The sequence below is a fragment of the Anguilla anguilla genome, chromosome 15 (genome assembly GCF_013347855.1).
Source record: "Anguilla anguilla isolate fAngAng1 chromosome 15, fAngAng1.pri, whole genome shotgun sequence".
In the NCBI taxonomy this organism is placed as follows: Eukaryota; Metazoa; Chordata; class Actinopteri; order Anguilliformes; family Anguillidae; genus Anguilla; species Anguilla anguilla.
This window is the reverse complement of record NC_049215.1, coordinates 36773372-36792843: the sequence shown is the minus strand read 5'-3', so window position 1 is coordinate 36792843 and position 19472 is coordinate 36773372. Positions and strand designations below refer to the sequence as shown.

Genomic DNA, 19472 nt, shown 5'->3' with positions numbered 1-19472 from the left:
TGAGTTTTATTCAGTTCCATAAATATTATATTTAAAACTGTGCTTGTTAAATTGTCATACACATTAAAAATTCCCAGCGTTATTAATTAACTTCACCAAGAGTCCAATAGGGACAATGTAAGAGCTAACACTGAACATTTTACTGCATAGCCTTTGCTACACTGATAAGTGTCGGAACCAGGAATGATGTCACTTTATTTGTATACATCCCGGCCATGCATAATCAGCGAACGACGTCTCTGAGCTGACGGCTTCAGCAGATTCCAGCGCACCACCGGGACGGTCACCACCGGATTCCTGTTCACCTGTGGCTTCCACAAAATGGATCCGCATAAGAAGTGGACACCAGAAGAACCGAATACCCCGCCGAATTTCTCAAACAGAAGAATGAATTCAGGGGCTGATAATATGTATGCGGAACAGGAACATCCAGACAACCTGAACAATCAAAATACGACGGACAATCAAAATACGCAGTCAGAACAAAATGACAGACAACCACAATAGTGAGTAAATTTTCTATTAAATGTTCTATTCTTTTTTTTTTTACAATATCAAGTTTATTCACAATAATCGTGAATTAGCCATGTTTAGCTGTATATAACGCTATACATATGTATGCATTTATAGCGTTATATTTGTAATTCAAAACCACTGGTGACGAAAACAACTCGTTCGATTCATTTATTTGATATTTTGACACATATGACACATTTATAATGTAGGAATTGAAGAAATTATCCACATAATTAAATTATCAACTATACAATTAAAACATGAACTTTGTCTTCACTCTGGCAACAGTTTCGGTTTCGTTTCACTATCGCTGTTTCTCTTCGTACGGAAAACGAGAAAAACACGAAAGCGAGGCGCATGCGCAACAAAAGGGGAATCCTAATCTAAACAGACATCGGGACTCTGAGGCGAAGGCAGACTTTCTGCTTTGGATAGATCTCCCGAATGATGCTGCGGCCGGACCGATATAAGGAGAATCCATGCCATTATTAACATCTCCATTTCAATATGTCAAGATAAATTGGCCTCCAATTATTTGGTAAAAGGTCAAACCAGATATGGACAGGGAAATTAGTGGATATATAATGACTGGGGTATGACTGAGAAACCGCACAGAGTTTAATCAGGGAGTAATGGCGATGGAAAATACTATCAAGTGAAGATTGTGTGGTTTATTTCTGAACTCTGTCATGTGCAGTTATTACACGTTTAGCCTTTAGACTTCCTCAGTAATTGTGGGTGTTCACTGGGTGTTCCCCTCGACTGGACTATTTTTTTTAAAATTTTTGGATAAAATGGCATTATGCCACACCGCAAGTTTGATTTACTGTACTTACAAATGTGTGTAAAAAGGCTTTGATTTATTATTATTATTATTATTATTATTATTATTATTATTATTATTGATAATAATAATAATAATAATAACTGCGAGCAGCTATTAACAGGGTCCACACAGCATTGGGAAAAACCAAATGCTTTTGGAAAAAAATGTACTAAAACTACCAAACCTGACTCAAGGAGTCTGTCAATCAAAAAATCCTGTTTCTAGGACAACATGTCAAACACCTTGTTATAGTGCTACCATGTGGTGGTTGTGGACGGGTTTTGGAGACTGAGTAGTGTGGTATTTGTAAGCTATCTACCAAATTTGGCAGCTCTATGTCTTACGGTTGTATTGCAGGTACTTTTAGGGCAGAAAAATAATGAAGAATTATAATATCCCACTTGGGCTCCAGCAGACTGCTTGGACTCCTGATAATATGTGGATTGTTACATTGATGGATGCGGCAGTGTAGTGTAATATGGGTAAGAAACTGGTCTTGTAACCTGAAGGTCACAGGTTTGACAGGACACTGCCGTTGTACCCTTGAGCAAGATACTTAACCTGCATTGCTTTAGAATATATCCAGCTGTATAAATGGATGCAATGTAAATGCTTTGTAGAATGTTGTGTAAGTCGCTCTGGATAAGAGCGTCTGCTAAATGCCTGTAATGTAATGTAATGGACGCATTTTTGGATTGCATAAATAAAAAAACCTTCTGAATAAAGTAATGTTTTTGTATTTGCAGTGCGGGTGCCTACACAGTGATCCCCCCTAACGAGTCTCGTCGCAGCAAACTGCAGCGAAGTGAGTTCTGTCTCTGTGCTCTGTCTCTGAGCTCTGTCTCTGAGCCCTGTCTCTGAGCTCTGTCTCTGTCTCTGAGCTCTGTCTCTGTGCTCTGTCTCTGAGCTCTGTCTCTGAGCTCTGTGCTCTGAGCTCTGTCTCTGAGCTCTGTCTCTGAGCTCTGTCTCTGTGCTCTGTCTCTGTCTCTGTCTCTGTCTCTGAGCTCTGTCTCTGTGCTCTGTCTCTGAGCTCTGTCTCTGTGCTCTGTCTCTTCGTTCTGTCTCTGAGCTCTGTCTCTTCGTTCTGTCTCTGAGCTCTGTCTCTGTGCTCTGTCTCTGAGCTCTGTCTCTGAGCCCTGTCTCTGAGCTCTGTCTCTGAGCTCTATCTCTGTGTTCTGTCTCTGTGCTCTGTCTCTGTGCTCTGTGCTCTGTGCTCTGTCTCTGTGCTCTATCTCTGTGTTCTGTCTCTGTGCTCTATCTCTGTGTTCTGTCTCTGAGCTCTGTCTCTGTCTCTGAGCTCTGTCTCTGGGCTCTGTCTCTGTCTCTGTGCTCTGTGCTCTGTCTCTGTCTCTGTCTCTGTGTTCTGTCTCTGTGCTCTATCTCTGTGTTCTGTCTCTGTGCTCTGTCTCTGTCTCTGAGCTCTGTCTCTGTCTCTGTGCTCTGTCTCTGAGCTCTGTCTTTGTGTTCTGTCTCTGTGCTCTATCTCTGTGTTCTGTCTCTGTGCTCTGTCTCTGTGCTCTATCTCTGTGCTCTGTCTCTGTGCTCTATCTCTGTGTTCTGTCTCTGAGCTCTGTCTCTGTCTCTGTCTCTGGGCTCTGTCTCTGTCTCTGAGCTCTGTCTCTGTCTCTGTGCTCTGTCTCTGAGCTCTATCTCTGTGTTCTGTCTCTGTGCTCTGTCTCTGTGCTCTATCTCTGTGCTCTGTCTCTGTGCTCTATCTCTGTGTTCTGTCTCTGAGCTCTGTCTCTGTCTCTGTCTCTGGGCTCTGTCTCTGTCTCTGAGCTCTGTCTCTGTCTCTGAGCTCTGTCTCTGAGCTCTGTCTCTGTGCTCTGTCTCTTCGTTCTGTCTCTGTGCTCCAGATATTCGCCCTGCTATTACCGGTCTCATTCAGTGAACCTGGTCACAGCAGATGTTTTTTCCATTTGTTTGCCAGTAAAATCAAAACTGCAGCAAATTAAAGTCAGAAGAACCATAAGCATGCTGGGAACGCCATCGTTGGGTTGAGAACGGGGTCAGATGTGTTTGTGGTGTTTTCCTTACCATGAAAAAAATATTTTCTGTTAACCAAAAAGGAATCTGCAAGTCAGACACAACCTCAAAGTCTGTGATCTGCACGTTGTGAAACATCCACGTTTCCTGTTTTAATCATCCATATAAGAGTCCTTACTTTTGTGTTAACAATAAATGTTGCATTTAGTTAGTTAGTTCAGTAGTATTATACGGCTCCAGACAATGTAAAAACTTCAGTTACCCATTTAACAAGTGAGGACAAAATTTTAAATGTGATCACCGATGGAAGTTACTCTTTGAAATTAAAATATAAAACAAAGATTTAAATCTGCTTTGATCCAAATTAAATAATTTTACCTGTTCTCTATAAATTATTCTGTTCCTACGTACACACACACTCACACTCTTTCTCCCACACAAACACACATGCACTCTCTGACACACATACACACTCACTCACACACACACACACTCACTCACACACACATACACACACTCACACATACTCACTCTCTCACACATACACACACTCACACACACTCACACATACTCACTCTCTTACACATACACACTCACACACACACACTCACACACACTCACACACTCACTCTCTCACACATACACACTCACACACACATACACACACTCACACACACTCACACATACTCACTCTCTCACACATACACACTCACACACACATACACACACTCACACTCACACACACATACTCACACACACACACTCACACACACATACACACACTCACACTCACACACACTCACTCTCTCACACTCACACACACACACACACACACTCACACACACTCACACACACTCACACACACTCACACATACTCACTCTCTCACACATACACACTCACACAGTGGCACAGCAGGAGGAGCAGGATCTGCAGAGATGGAAAGAGGAGCACCGTCCTGGCCCAATCCAGCTGCCCCCGTCCCAGCTGGGTGAGGAGAGGGGACGCCTGTAACGCTGAAACACTGTAACACTGTAACGCTGCGACACTGTAACACTGTAACACTGTAACGCTGCGACACTGTAACACTGTAACACTGCGACACTGTAACAATGCAACACTGTAACACTGTAACAATGCAACACTGTAACACTGTAACACTGTAAAAATGTAACACTGTAAAGCTGCGACACTGTAACAATGCAACACTGTAACACTGTAACAATGTAACGCTGAAACACTGTAACACTGTAACACTGTAACACTGTAACAATGCAACACTGTAACACTGTAACAATGCAACACTGTAACACTGTAACACTGTAACACTGTAACACTGCGGAACAGGACCACTCAGGCTTCCAGATCTACATTTTATTACATCAACATTTACACAGTGTACTATAAAATAGAAAAATATTGTTGTGTGTGTGTATATGTGTATATATATATGTGTATACATGCAAACATTTGGAACTGTTGTGTATATACATTATATCAATATATCCTATCCATTCACACAATCTATTATACTGTTAAAGCAATATGGTAATTTCATTTCTGTGTATCATAGTCGAGAAAGAGAGCTTAAGTATTATAGAGTATTGTACTGAGTACAATAGAGTATTATAGAGTATTGTGAAAAGGCAATTAGAATAATGCTGTGGATCTTGTATTGAAAGAAGTGCATTTGTCTCCGTTCTGTCTCTGATCTCTTATCCACACGTTCAGGTGGCTCTGTATCACTGGATGAGGCCAGAAAGAAGCAGTTTCTGCAGGCAAAGCAATCTAAACTCCAGAAAAAGGTATGGTCTACGTTTGGTCTTGGATAATAATAATAATAATAATAATAATAATAATAATAATAATAAATTGTTGCATTTATATAAATATTTCTCAGCACTTTACAGTAATGAGGGGGAAACTGTCCTGAACCACCATCAATGTGTAACACCCACCTTGGAGATGCACGGCAGCCATTTTGCACAAGATCGCTCACCACACATCAGCTGAGGTGGAGAGGGAGAAAAATGTTTTAGCCATTTAAATCAGGGGATGATTAGGTGGAAAGTTGAGAGATTAGCTGGGGATTTACAGAGATTAATGGGTCAGGAACTGGGCTTGGAACTCAAAGGCTGTTGATTCTGGTCTCAGCTGGGGTACTGCTGTTGTGCACAGACACAGACGTGCACAGACACATACGTGCGCAGGCACAGACACAGACGTGCACAGACACAGACGTGTGCAGACAAATACGTGCACAGACACATACGTGCGCACTCGGGATGAGGTTATTAAGCCTAGGAACCTGTGAGCGTTTGCTGGAGTGTTATTGGGGGTGAAAGCTGCTGTGTTCTGTTTTGAAGCTGAAACAGGAAGAAATGGACAGAATACGGAGGGAAGAGGAGGAAAAAAAGTACGAGCTCATGAAGACTACGCAGCGTGAAAAGGTGAGGAGGATAACAGCAAATCTGGATCTTTGCTCAGACCTTCATAACATCTAAGGCCTGGGAGTCTGTGGACCCCTGGAGGTTCTTGAAGGTACTGCAGGAGGTCCCTGGCCAGACTTGACATGCAGTGACTATAGATTTAGGGGTAAAATATTGAAATATAAAACCTTTTTTTAAAATCTAACCCTTTTTAACTTATTATGGGGGTCATTTTCAAGATTTCATTAGTTTTACCGCAATTCAGTCGTCAGACTGCAGATGTCACTGCAAATGGCTGACTGATAAGTGGGTAATGAACTCGTTGGATCACATATCTCAGCACACACCCGGTATTTACAGGCACAAGTGACCCCTGACTGATGAGTCGCGTTCGTTCAGAAACCGCGGGCGGCGTGCGGTCGCTGGCTCGCCGTGGTGCATGCTGGGTAGAACTCTGCTCTCCTCTCCTCTTTGTTCTGCTGATACGGTTCAGACTGCGAGCTTAGGGCCTGTGGGTTAGAGACAGGCTGGAATACTGTAGCCTTAGAGACAGGCTGGAATACTGCAGCCTTAGAGACAGGCTGGAATTCTGCAGCCTTAGAGACAGGATGGAATACTGTAGCCTTAGAGACAGGCTGGAATACTGTAGCCTTAGAGACAGGCTGGAATACTGTAGCCTTAGAGACAGGATGGAATACTGTAGCCTTAGAGACAGGCTGGAATACTGTAGCCTTAGACAGGCTGGAATACTGTAGCCTTAGACAGGCTGGAATACTGTAGCCTTGGAGACAGGCTGTAATACTGCGGCCTTAGAGACAGGCTGTAATACTGCGGCCTTAGAGACAGGCTGGAATACTGTAGCCTTAGACAGGATGGAATACTGTAGCCTTAGAGACAGGCTGGAATACTGTAGCCTTAGAGACATGCTGGAATACTGTAGCCTTAGAGACAGGCTGGAATACTGCAGCCTTAGAGACAGGATGGAATACTGTAGCCTTAGAGACAGGCTGGAATACTGTAGCCTTAGAGACAGGATGGAATACTGCAGCCTTAGAGACAGGCTGGAATACTGCAGCCTTAGAGACAGGATGGAATACTGTAGCCTTAGAGACAGGATGGAATACTGTAGCCTTAGAGACAGGCTGGAATACTGTAGCCTTAGAGACATGCTGGAATACTGTAGCCTTAGAGACAGGCTGGAATACTGCAGCCTTAGAGACAGGATGGAATACTGTAGCCTTAGAGACAGGCTGGAATACTGCAGCCTTAGAGACAGGCTGGAATACTGTAGCCTTAGAGACAGGCTGGAATACTGTAGCCTTAGAGACAGGCTAGAATACTGCAGCCTTAAAGACAGGCTGGAATACTGTAGCCTTGATGAAGATTTTGGAGTTTACTCAAGTCAGTCAGGTTCATGAACACTTCAGTTTATGTGTGACATGAAATATAATATTAGTGACCTTCTGTCTTCATATAGTGAATGAGAAGGGTGTGCATTTTATATCCACTCAGAAATTATATATACAATATCCACTCTGGATCAAGGATTACGTCCTTGTTTTTATTTAGGAATATGGTAAGAAATACATATTACATGCACATATATTACATATATTGCATATAGTTTATTTGCTGGCACCATCAAAAAATATTATTTTTCTGTTGAATTTTTATTTTATTATGACTAAACATGTAAAAATTCAGTTGCATTTGTATTGTGAAACACAGACTATCAAACTAGAGCAGAAGAGTAAGGAAGAGGACGTGCGGAGAAGGTTCCAGTACGAACAGGATCGCCAAGCGTAAGTGTATCTTTGGAATGCTTCCCAGTTTGAAGTGATCGTGGGTAATGTAGTTCCTGCCTTTAAACATAAATGGGAATCCATGGCAACCATATGGGGCGACATAGCTCAGGAGGTAAGAGCGGTTGCCTGGCAGTCGGAGGGTTGCCGGTTCGATCCCCGCTCTGGGCGTGTCGAAGTGTCCCTGAGCAAGACACCTAACCCCTAACTGCTCTGGTGAATGAGAGGCATCGATTGTAAAGCGCTTTGGATAAAAGCGCTATATAAATGCAGTCCATTTACCATTCCATTTACCATTTACTCACACCTCCTCCCTGCAGTGTGTACCTGTGAGGTGTAACAGCCCTTGTTCCCTAACCAGACACGGCTCAAGTGCTTAAAGAGCCAGACAGAGCCAGACTGAGCCAGACAGAGCCCAGTGCCTTGGGAACGGGGTGGCTAATGGGGTCCTGTGTGTGAGAGGCTGTCCAAAAGCGTGTGTGGAGATCCTGGTGTCTGTGGGGTCGCAGGCTGAACGTTCACTTCGCTGTTGGTGTGTTCCTTCCCTGCAGGAAAACGGCGGAGTTTCTTCAAAGGGTCGGCGGATCCAGCTTGGCTCCAACGGCAACGAGCAGCGCTCCTCCTACGTCATCCTGGGTAAGACGACGGCCGAGGAATGCGCTGGGCAGCCCGTCGGCGCGGGTTCGAGCTCGCGCCACATAGCTGCGGCGCTGAGGTTCGGCCCCAGGCCCTGGGGTAATGGGGAGCGATTGATGGCCCTTTGGTGCGTGCTTTCTGTGTAAACACCCCCCCTTTCTGGGGAGCGGGAGAACCGGGCGGGACCGGGACTCCTGCCTAAAAGGGGGGCAGCCCCGCCGTGGAGAAGGGAGTCCGGCTCTTTTCTTTTTTCTTTTTTTTTTAAGAAGAAGGTAATAAATATGCAGACGGCTCTTTATGCTTCTCCAGTGAGAGGCCTCCGTGGCTCCTCCGGGTGAGGAGGTGAGCGAGAGTTCAGGGGATTTCCCAGAGTTCACGGCGAGTGCCAGTCTGAGCGCTGGGAGGAGCGGTGGGAGGAGCGCGTGCGGGAGCGCGGGGTCTGAGCGGTGGGAGGAGCGGTGGGAGGAGCTCGCTGGGAGGAGCGCTGGGAGGAGTGCGTGGGAGGAGCGGTGGGAGGAGCGGTGGGAGTACCAGTGGGAGGAGCGCTGGGAGGAGCAGTGGGAGGAACGGTGGGAGGAGCGGTGGGAGTACCAGTGGGAGGAGCGCGCGGGAGGAGCGCTGGGAGGACCAGTGGGAGGAGCGCTGGGAGGAGCGGTGGGAGTACCAGTGGGAGGAGCGCGCGGGAGGAGCGCTGGGAGGAGCAGTGGGAGGAACGGTGGGAGGAGCGGTGGGAGTACCAGTGGGAGGAGCGCGCGGGAGGAGCGCTGGGAGGACCAGTGGGAGGAGCGCTGGGAGGAGCGCTGGGAGGACCAGTGGGAGGAGCGCGCGGGAGGAGCGTGGCGGAACCTGCACTGTTCTGGTGAAAGTCCCTGGAGAGAGGCCAACTCTGCTGGTGTGATGTGATGTAATTTCACCCCAGTTGTGCTCTTACACTTGGCTGTCTGTAAATGATTTCATTATTCTGAGAGTACTTATTTATTTGTGATACTGTGGCACTCCAGAAAAGAGCTTCCTGAACTGGCACTGAATGCTCTCAGTGAACACGCATCAGACGCTTGCACCACGTTTACACGCATTGCTGGAGACACCACTTTAAACAGAGTAATAAGAGTAATGGAGTAATTGGAGTAATGGGAGTAATAAGAGTAATAGGAGTAATAAGAGTAATGGGAGTAATAAGAGTAATAGGAGTAATAAGAGTAATAGGAGTAATGGGAGTAATAGGAGTAATAGGAGTAATAAGAGTAATAAGAGTAATAGGAGCAATGGGAGTAATAGGAGTAATAAGAGTAATGGGAGTAATAGGAGTAATAGGAGCAATGGGAGTAATAGGAGTAATAAGAGTAATAGGAGTAATGGGAGTAATAGGAGTAATAGGAGTAATGGGAGTAATAGGAGTAATAAGAGTAATAGGAGTAATGGGAGTAATGGGAGTAATAGGAGTAATAAGAGTAATAAGAGTAATAGGAGTAATGGGTGTAATAGGAGTAATTGGAGTAATAGGAGTAATAAGAGTAATAGGAGTAATGGGAGTAATGGGAGTAATAGGAGTAATAAGAGTAATATGAGTAATGGGAGTAATGGGAGTAATAGGAGTAATAAGAGTAATGGGAGTAATAAGAGTAATAGGAGTAATAGGAGTAATGGGAGTAATAAGAGTAATAGGAGTAATAGGAGTAGTAGGAGTAATAGGAGTAATGGGAGTAATAAGAGTAATGGGAATGATAAGAGTAATGGGAGTAATAGGAGTAATAGGAGTAGTAGGAGTAATAGGATTAAAGGGAGTAATAGGAGTAATAGGAGTAGTAGGAGTAATAAGAGTAATGGGAGTAATAAGGGTAATAGGAGTAATAGGAGTAATAGGAGTAGTAGGAGTAATAGGATTAATGGGAGTAATAAGAGTAATAGGAGTAATAGGAGTAGTAGGAGTAATGGGAGTAATAAGAGTAATGGGAGTAATAAGAATGCACAGATCAGTGTTCTGGCCCTGCTCTCTCTCCCCTGGGCTGTGCTCCAGTGGCCAGCAGCTCGCAGACAGGAGGCTGGGCCATGGAGTGCCGTAGGGCAGGAGTTGATATTGCAGGAAATGCGGCGGCTGGCAACGCTGGAATTGCGAGCGCAGCTCCTGCGGTGAGCGCAGGGATGTTTTCCTGTGTGCACACAGGTTCAATAAGGTACGATACTCATTTCGTACAGCTATTTCTAGCCAAGAACACAGTTCAGTTCACACAGTGAATACTATTCTGACCTAACTTATGCCAAGCCAAAAAGCTACAATATTAGGACAAATACAAATTACCAAAAGTGCTGGAATTGGGGTACATGTGATATGAGTGACATGAAAGGGGGGTATTTAAAGTGAAATGATTCACAGAATGGTGGTAGTTAGTCCAGGTATAGTCTGAATAGATGCGTCTTCAGACCACGGCAGAAGATGGGTAGTGAGGGAGAGGTTCGAAGAGGAGGCCTGGCCTGGGCTTCGCCTGAAGCAGAGAGCTTCAGACGACTGCACGTTCGGTCACATCCTGAGCGTTAGATCCAGCACCAATTCTGTTTGAGAATTCCCTAAATTAATTTATGCAGTAGTAAGTAGCTGACTATGTCCCTTTTACTAATGAGGAATACCTGCATTGCAATATCAGAGGCGACCATCTCTAGAAGGAGTAAATAGTCAAAGCAGCCCCACTGCAAGTCGAGGATAACGCTGGAAAGGTGTTTTTTCCGCGAACATCCTGCATTTTCTCATTGGCTAACGTTCCCCGTGGCAGTTGAGATCCCGCCATCGTCATGGAAACATGCTGGCTTAATCATGCTTCTCCAGGTTCTGACGTCAGCGTCTGGACGGCCTCCCGACAGAGCGAGGAGGCGCGCCGGCCCAAGCGCCGGCGGCCCGCGGATCAAAGCGGGCAGGAAGACCGGCCCTTCATGTGGCTTTGCGCATTCTCAGATCTGTTATTCTTTGAATGCTTTGAGTTTCTGTCCCAGAGTCCACAGCCCGGGTCAACCCGCCTAGTCCTCCCTTTCATCGGCCAACCCAAAGACAACACGGGCCTTTTCCGGTACCGGTTGGGCTGGCCTGAGGGAAACAGGGGCACTTTCTCCTTCTTCGTTTCCGTAATGTGTATTTATCACTTGAGCCGCTAAACCGCGAAATGGAGTCGGCAGCCTGTGGGGTCTCCTCTCTGTGTTCTCTGCCCCTGGGGCTATTAAGCTCTCCTCTCTGTGTTCTCTGCCCCTGGGGCTGTTCAGCTCTCCTCTCTGTGTTCTCTGCCCCTGGGGCTGTTCAGCTCTCCTCTCTGTGTTCTCTGCCCCTGGGGCTGTTCAGCTCTCCTCTCTGTGTTCTCTGCCCCTGGGGCTGTTCAGCTCTCCTCTCTGTGTTCTCTGCCCCTGGGGCTATTAAGCTCTCCTCTCTGTGTTCTCTGCCCCTGGGGCTATTAAGCTCTCCTCTCTGTATTCTCTGCCCCTGGGGCTGTTCAGCTCTCCTCTCTGTGTTCTCTGCCCCTGGGGCTGTTCAGCTCTTCTCTCTGTGTTCTCTGCCCCTGGGGCTGTTCAGCTCTCCTCTCTGTGTTCTCTGCCCCTGGGGCTGTTCAGCTCTCCTCTCTGTGTTCTCTGCCCCTGGGGCTGTTCAGCTCTCCTCTCTGTGTTCTCTGCCCCTGGGGCTGTTCAGCTCTCCTCTCTGTGTTCTCTGCCCCTGGGGCTGTTCAGCTCTCCTCTCTGTGTGATCTCTGCCCCTGGGGCTGTTCAGCTCTCCTCTCTGTGTTCTCTGCCCCTGGGGCTATTAAGCTCTCCTCTCTGTATTCTCTGCCCCTGGGGCTGTTCAGCTCTTCTCTCTGTGTTCTCTGTCCCTGGGGCTGTTCAGCTCTCCTCTCTGTGTTCTCTGCCCCTGGGGCTGTTCAGCTCTTCTCTCTGTGTTCTCTGCCCCTGGGGCTGTTCAGCTCTCCTCTCTGTGTTCTCTGCCCCTGGGGCTGTTCAGCTCTCCCCTCTGTGTTCTCTGCCCCTGGGGCTGTTCAGCTCTCCTCTCTGTGTGATCTCTGCCCCTGGGGCTATTAAGCTCTCCTCTCTGTGTGATCTCTGCCCCTGGGGCTATTAAGCTCTCCTCTCTGTGTGATCTCTGCCCCTGGGGCTGTTCAGCTCTCCTCTGTGTTCTCTGCCCCTGGGGCTGTTCAGCTCTTCTCTCTGCGGATTTCCACACGCGGCTCACTCGCTCATGTGTGTGAAAGGTTAAAGGGTTTGTGTTGAACGCTGTGTTCACTGAAGGTTCATCTCTTCAGATCGCCCCATGGCCCCCCGTCTTCAAATTTTTCTTTGAATGATGACTTAGCTATAGCTGTGTAAAGGTTTTCTGTCTAGTGGTACTTCGTTTAGTTACAATACAAATTACTGTTGGTTAGCTTTACATTGGACTTATTGATTATAAACGGGCCTCTGTGCCTTCTTGGTGAAATGGCGTCATTGTATTACAGAGTAACACTGATGTTCTCCACTTCTGCACATCCCTGTGGATAAGTGTGTGTGCTGAGTGACTGTGATGTATATGTGCAGTCCCTTTGCAGTGCTGAGGTCTCTGCAGTACCTCCTTACCTACAGCCAGGTGTGCTTGTGTCCCGGACCTCCTGCAGGTGCGCGGGAAGGAGTACAGGGAGGCCCAGAGACAGGAGGAGAACGACCTTTTGCTGCAGAAGAGAGAGGAACAGAGGAGGAAGGTATGGCTGCGTTTTAACAGTGTCCCGCCACACACAGCGAAGAAGAAAGCTCTGCTTAGCTGAACAAAAATGTTTATAATGACAGGAAGAAATTTTAGACTGAATGTGCTGCATAATGGTCTTTGTGTTGGCTGCAGAAGGCAGTACTGCTATGCAGCCTGAGGATAGCTCCCTGCAGCTGGGTGCTCTCCAGTGTGTTCTTACATCAGCTGTGCTTTCATTGGTCTGATAGTGAATCGTCTTATCTTTGGGTATCTTTATAACTGTCTGTCTGTCTTCCTGTGAATGTTTGTGTGTATGTGTGATGTGTGTATGTGTTTATTTGTATGTGTGTATATGTACTGTATGTGTGCACATGTATGTGTTTGTGTGTGTGTGTGTGTGTGTGTGTGTATGTGTGTGGCTTTATTTCTGTTGGTGTATGTGTGTGTGTTTGTCTGTCTGTGTATTTCTGTGTGTGTGTGTGTGTGTGTGGATTTATTTCTGTTGATGCGTGTGTGTGTGTGTGTTTGTCTGTGTATTTATGTATGTGTGTGTGTGTTTATGTGTGTGTGTGCGTGTGTGTGTTTATGTGTGTGTGTGTGTGTGTGTGTGTGTGTGTGCATGTGTTTCTATGTGTGTGTTTATGTGTATGTGTGTGCGTGTGTGTGTGTGTGTGTGTGTATGTGAATTCAGGGTGAACACCTAGAAGAGAAACAGAGAAGGCTGGAAGAGGAAAGGCAGAGGGAAACTAAAATGGACCACCGACGGTAAAGTTTGTCCTTCATGGTTTATTTACTCATATATAAATACTGCAGACTGTGCAGGTCTTGTGTCAGGCATCTCTATGACAGCACAGCTTTGCTTAGCTTTAGCTCTAGTGCTGGTTTTCTAACCGTGTTAAATGCACTATTTATCTCCCCACACTGGGTTAATGTGACTGAGCTGTGTCTCCCCACGCAGGGTTAATGTGACTGAGCTGTGTCTCCCCACACTGGGTTAATGTGACTGAGCTGTGTCTTCCCACGCAGGGTTAATGTGACTGAGTTGTGTCTCCCCACGCTGGGTTAATGTGACTGAGCTGTGTCTCCCCACACTGGGTTAATGTGACTGGGCTGTGTCTCCCCACACTGGGTTAATGTGACTGGGCTGTGTCTCCCCACACTGGGTAAATGTGCCTGTGCTGTGTCTCCCCACGCAGGGTTAATGTGACTGGGCTGTGTCTCCCCACACTGGGTAAATGTGCCTGTGCTGTGTCTCCCCACACTGGGTTAATGTGACTGAGCTGTGTCTCCCCACACAGGGTTAATGTGACTGAGCTGTGTCTCTCCACACTGGGTTAATGTGACTGAGCTGTGTCTCCCCACACTGGGTTAATGTGACTGAGCTGTGTCTCCCCACACTGGGTTAATGTGATTGAGCTGTGTCTCCCCACGCAGGGTTAATGTGACTGAGCTGTGTCTCTCCACACTGGGTTAATGTGATTGAGCTGTGTCTCCCCACGCAGGGTTAATGTGACTGAGCTGTATCTCCCCACTCAGGGTTAATGTGACTGAGCTGTGTCTCTCCACGCAGGGTTAATGTGACTGAGCTGTGTCTCTCCACGCAGGGTTAATTCTGCTTTCCTGGACAGAATTGAGGGCAGGGCCAGTTCAGCTTTGGAGGCGGAGCCTGCTCCCGCCACCCCTGAAGACTGCTGCGGCCTACAGGTCCCCGGCCCAACCCTGGGGGCCACGCTGAGCTCGGGGGCCACACTGACCCCAGATCTGGCAGACGGCACAGAGGAGGCCGGTAAGCTGTCTCTGAAACCCCGAGTCTAGTTTTCCGCTGATTATGATTCTGTTTGTTTAGTCTGTTTTCTTTCAAAGCGCCTCTGTAATTGTTTCCACTGAAGATTTCTCTCTCTCTGTTTCTCTCTCTCTCTCTCTCTCTCTCTCTCTCTGTCTCTCTCTCAGCAGTCGGCCATCTTGTGTGATTTAGCATGGTTTTGTGATGCAGGCAGCTGCATGCTTGGTGGTGTTAAGGTGGGACGGGGTGCTAGGGTGGTTCTTTTATTTGACGTTTTGGTAAATAGTCGGTTCCCCGGAGTCTTCGCCCCCGCAGCAGAAATGTAAATTATTCAGATGCCATTTGTGTGTGTGAGCTGAGGGACAGGCATCTGGGAGCAGCTTTGGGCTCTGTTGATTACCTGCTGCCACTGGGAATGCAAACTTCACATTCAGAGTAAACTGTGTTCAGAGTAAACTGCGCTCCGAGAACACTGCGCTCAGTAAACTGTGTTCAGAGTAAACTGCGCTCCGAGAACACTGCGCTCAGTAAACTGTGATCAGTAAACTGTGTGAGTGTGTGATGTCATCATAGATGGTCTCTGTCACTCAGTATCTCCTGCTCCGTATTGGCTCTCTCTTTGTGATGTCCGTAGTTCACACGCTCTGTCGTGTGCAAGCAGCTTCAGGTGCACGGCAGTGCTGCACCTGCAGGGGGCAGCGGACCAGCATGTATGCAGGCTGGCCGCGGTCCAAACCCAACGGCAGTGGTTCTGTGGCAGAGCAGGGCTGTGCGGCACCCTAATCCAGATCTCCCAGCAGGCCGTGCGGCACCCTAATCCAGATCTCCCAGCAGGCCGTGCGGCACCCTGTTGCAGATCTCCCAGCAGGCCGTGCGGCACCCTGTTGCAGATCTCCCAGCAGGCCGTGCGGCACCCTAATGCAGATCTCCCAGCAGGCTGTGCGGCACCCTAATGCAGATCTCCCAGCAGGCTGTGCGGCACTCTGTATTTTGAATACAGCGCTCTCTTACTGAGCTGGAGCTTGCCGCGTTCTGCCCTTGTGTAAATGTGTGGGGTTCTGTCACTCACCACGTGGGCTTTATCTGCCCTGTCAATCAGGATAGAGCTGATAACCAGTCATTTATGGCCCAAACCGCTTGCCGTACTGGGTTTCCGCCCTGCGTCTCTGTGCCAGGGACCCGTTTCCCGGACGTTGTGGGCGTCTCTGCCACAGGAGGTATTCGCCCCGGCTGTGTGCCCCGGCCGAACTGTTCCCTTCAGCCACACTGAGCGTGCGGGGGGGGGGGCGGGGGGGGCGCGGGCACTGTGGGTAAGGCCAATTACCACAGCTTGGCTCCAATCGTCATTCCTTTACCCTGAGCAGGCTGAACCAGGCCCCTCCCCCCAAATAGGCATCATGGATGCTGAAATGGTGCCTCATTTTCCTGCACGTTGTTCAAGCTCCCCTTGAGAGGGCCACCAGTCATAGGCCTGTTGGCTCAATAGTGGTGATTTAACCTGATTTAACCTGCCTATATCTCTGATAATCTTTTTTTAAATTTTGATGTCATGAAAAAAGATGAAGTGAAAACGTCCTGTTTGTGTCTTCCTGGCAGGTAGCGATCGTGACTGGGTGGTGATGAAACTCATCAATGACTTTCCCTTCTGTGAGCGAGACTTCCTGGAGGACATTGTGGATCAGTGCGATGGAGACTACCAGCGGGCCTACAGCCTGCTCCAGTAGACCCCTCAGCTGAAGCTGTCCTCTGCTCCAGTAGACCCCTCAGCTTTATTGGGAGTCTTTATTGGGATAGATGCAGATGGGTAGTGTGTGGAAATGGTGGCTGTGGGGTAGTGCTCTGCTGATTAGAGTTTTAATTGTAGTTTTGGTGAAACTTGAGCAAGATCCAGCTTAAGTGTCAATAACTTCATATGTAAACCCAATCCAACCAGGAGAAGGGTTGGGATTTTCAAGCTACCGCCCAACCCACACAAACTAAATTAGCATCACGACATGCGACATGCGGCATGCGACATGAGACATGCGAACAGAAAGCTAGAATGTCCAACATTTGTTATGACATCATTATGTTTTTTTTAATAAGGAGATAATAATTAAACTGACATTAATCTTACCAAATTTTCTCTTTGAGTATTTTTTTTTTTGACGACTCAGAGCAGTAGGCGGTGCTTAGTGTTTTCACCTGCCTGTCTGCTGGATGGACCATTACAGGTGTGTTTTAGTGTAGTGGGTGAGGAGCTGGAGTTAACTCAGGTGTGTTTCTTTAGGATTAAATATGTGGTGGGGTGCTGTTGTTTAACCAGGAACAGCGTGCTTAACACAAGACGCTGTGAAATCTGTAGAAGGTGTAGTCGGCAGGACAGTCGACTCGAGCCCCCCCCCCACAGAACAGTGAGACATTCCAATCGGCTCACCTGTAAACCCACAGCCCGCATTCAGAACTGCTGTACTCTGCGGGATCTCTTATAGAGCAAAAGTAATGTTAGGGGGGAGTAATTCCTCTGGCTTAACCCTATTTAGTTTTTTTTTTCAAAGGGCTGTGACAGTGCCAGAGCATTCTATGAGCCCCTATACCGTTCAGGAGAAATCTCAATGCCAAACACAGTGAAATACATCAGACTGCATTAATCTGAAGAATAAAAGCAGCCTCAGTGGGTTTCACCTTAATAGGGCCGGGCAACTCTGCATTAGTGTAACTGAAGTTTCCATCTGAATAAAAAAACACTTTGGCTAAAATGTTCAAACATAAATGCTAAATCATGGCTAGCAGGAGCGTGTTTTCACATGCACTTTAAAAGTGAGGCAAATGTTTTACTGCTGAATTCATCTTTCGGAATTGAAATTTCTGAAATGATTTTAAAAATCACCATTTTACTTACTACTTCACATAAAATTACATAAAATTGTATCCAGTGTGACTGACATGCTTTTACATGTAATCAATTTATACTGCTGGATATTTACTGAAGCATTTCAGGCTAAGAGCTTTATTTCTGCCATCACAGTATAAATATGCTGATTTATCATATAATCACCTATAACATCCTAAAAAGTAACCTGTAATATTCACACCAGAAGACCAATCGGTATAATTGCAACAATTATAATAATAAAATACCAATGCCTTTTCAATACTTTATTAAAATGTGCAACAGGGAAATAATAAACATTTCTGTTTATAATATATGACATTGGAAAATGAATATATACTCTTGTGATTTACCACAGTGTGAATTTGCCGCTGCATTTACGTGTTTGCTGTCCACAGTCTGGGTCTGTTTTCAATCGTACTTTAATAGAAACAAGCAAGAAACAAACACATTCTCAAGGCCATCCAAAACATCCCAGTTATTTTACTACAGGGCTTGAAATACACATGGCTATGTTTATATCGAGCAGTTTGTTTTCACAGATGCCAGTGCAGAAAAGGCCCCTTCAGGGACACAGTGGACTGCACCCCCCTCTGGTGAGCCCACTACACGTTATAAATAAAAAACAGACTCTACAGCCAGTCATGTTCATTCACAGAAGTGCTAAAAGCTGCTTCACACTTCGTCCAAATGGACCATCATTAGATTACATTACAGGCATTTAGCAGACGCTCTTATCCAGAGCAACTTGCACAACTTTTACACAGCATTTACATTGCATCCATTTATACAGCTGGACATTTATCACCAGTATGAAACGGGGACTATAGATGATGGCACCTCCACCCAAAGGCTTCGTCCTGTTTCTCTAACAGCCCTAAACGGCCAGCCTGGCGCAGGGTGTCCTTCCTGCACAGGTAACCGCAGGTCATCCTGTCCGCATGCGCTTCTGAGAACGGACACGTAGACTGCTTCTGCGCTAGGCCACAAAAGCCTTATCAAGCCATCCAGGAAGCGCCAGACCAGCGTCCCCAGAGTGCAGTCTGAAGCCCTGCAGCAGAGGGTCACGTGTGGGGGTGCTGCTGGGTGGCGCATTCAGATAAGCCACATGCTGCGATGCATGGATGAGCCCCACGGTCTCAGATCGAATCCAGATGAGCCCCACGATCTCAGATCGAATCCGGATGAGCTTCACGATCTCAGATCGAATCCAGACCGTGCCAGTGCTGACTGGACGGTAGCTCTGTGGGGTAACGCCCGGTTCACAGGGGGGTTCTCAGTCGCTTTGGGATCTGTGTTTAATCTCACTCCGCTGGTCATTCAGGCACCAGTGGACTGCATGCTACAAACAGGGTGGGAATTGGATATGTTCAGCCCCCCGTTGGGCGCCAAATAAACAAAAAATAATAATGTTAAATAGAATGTGGAGACAACACAGAGTCTGGCATGAGGGTGTACGCTGGTACTGTAACTATGTGTTTCTGGCACAGGAAGATGTTTTTATTTTTTATCATTATTCTGAACTTGGTTAATTTAGGTAGTAGGAAGTCTTTAAGTTTTAACTTTCTTCGTTTTCAATTCATTAATTCATTTATTTATTTATTGCTCTTTTTGCCAAAATTAAACCACTCTAGCCATAAGAGACCTCTCTTATCTCTCCCACACACAGGCAGCCCAGTTCGCGTGACTTGTTTGCTCAGACTTCTGGCTACAGTGACTGCTGTAAGCAGCAATCACAACCCAGAGAAAAGACAAAGCAAATGGTCAAGCAAAGCCTTGGAAGTCACTTGGAAAAAAATAACTCCAATACCAAAAACTATCATTATATTAGAGTACAACCACAACCCACCTCCTCTTGCAAAATGTGCTTCCACAAATTTACACTTCTTGGCAACAGTAGTGGGAGATTGTTTATAAAGATAATTGTAGTTGGTCCC

The 19472-nt window shown here is 46.7% G+C and overlaps 1 protein-coding gene across 1 annotated transcript; it reads left to right on the top strand.

Annotated features, from left to right (window-relative positions):
• The first annotated feature begins 171 nt into the window (after window positions 1-171).
• On the top strand, window positions 172-16778 carry epsti1 (epithelial stromal interaction 1). Its single transcript, XM_035394729.1, has 11 exons — window positions 172-506; window positions 2089-2147; window positions 4234-4317; window positions 5058-5131; window positions 5693-5776; window positions 7484-7557; window positions 8109-8193; window positions 12813-12896; window positions 13572-13645; window positions 14485-14666; window positions 16260-16778. Exons 1-11 carry the CDS (start codon window positions 322-324, stop codon window positions 16385-16387), a joined length of 1113 nt encoding a protein of 370 aa, XP_035250620.1. The 5' UTR covers window positions 172-321; the 3' UTR covers window positions 16388-16778.
• The last annotated feature ends 2694 nt before the right edge of the window (window positions 16779-19472 follow it).

What these genes read in the sequence shown, in the direction of transcription:
- epsti1 (XM_035394729.1), top strand. Translation starts at nt 322, where the DNA reads ATGGATCCGCATAAGAAGTGGACACCAGAAGAACCGAATACCCCGCCG. An exon ending in AATGACAGACAACCACAATA is followed by an intron (nt 507 to 2,088) that starts GTGAGTAAATTT and finishes TTGTATTTGCAG; the next exon opens with TGCGGGTGCCTACACAGTGA. An exon ending in TACGAACAGGATCGCCAAGC is followed by an intron (nt 7,558 to 8,108) that starts GTAAGTGTATCT and finishes CCTTCCCTGCAG; the next exon opens with GAAAACGGCGGAGTTTCTTC.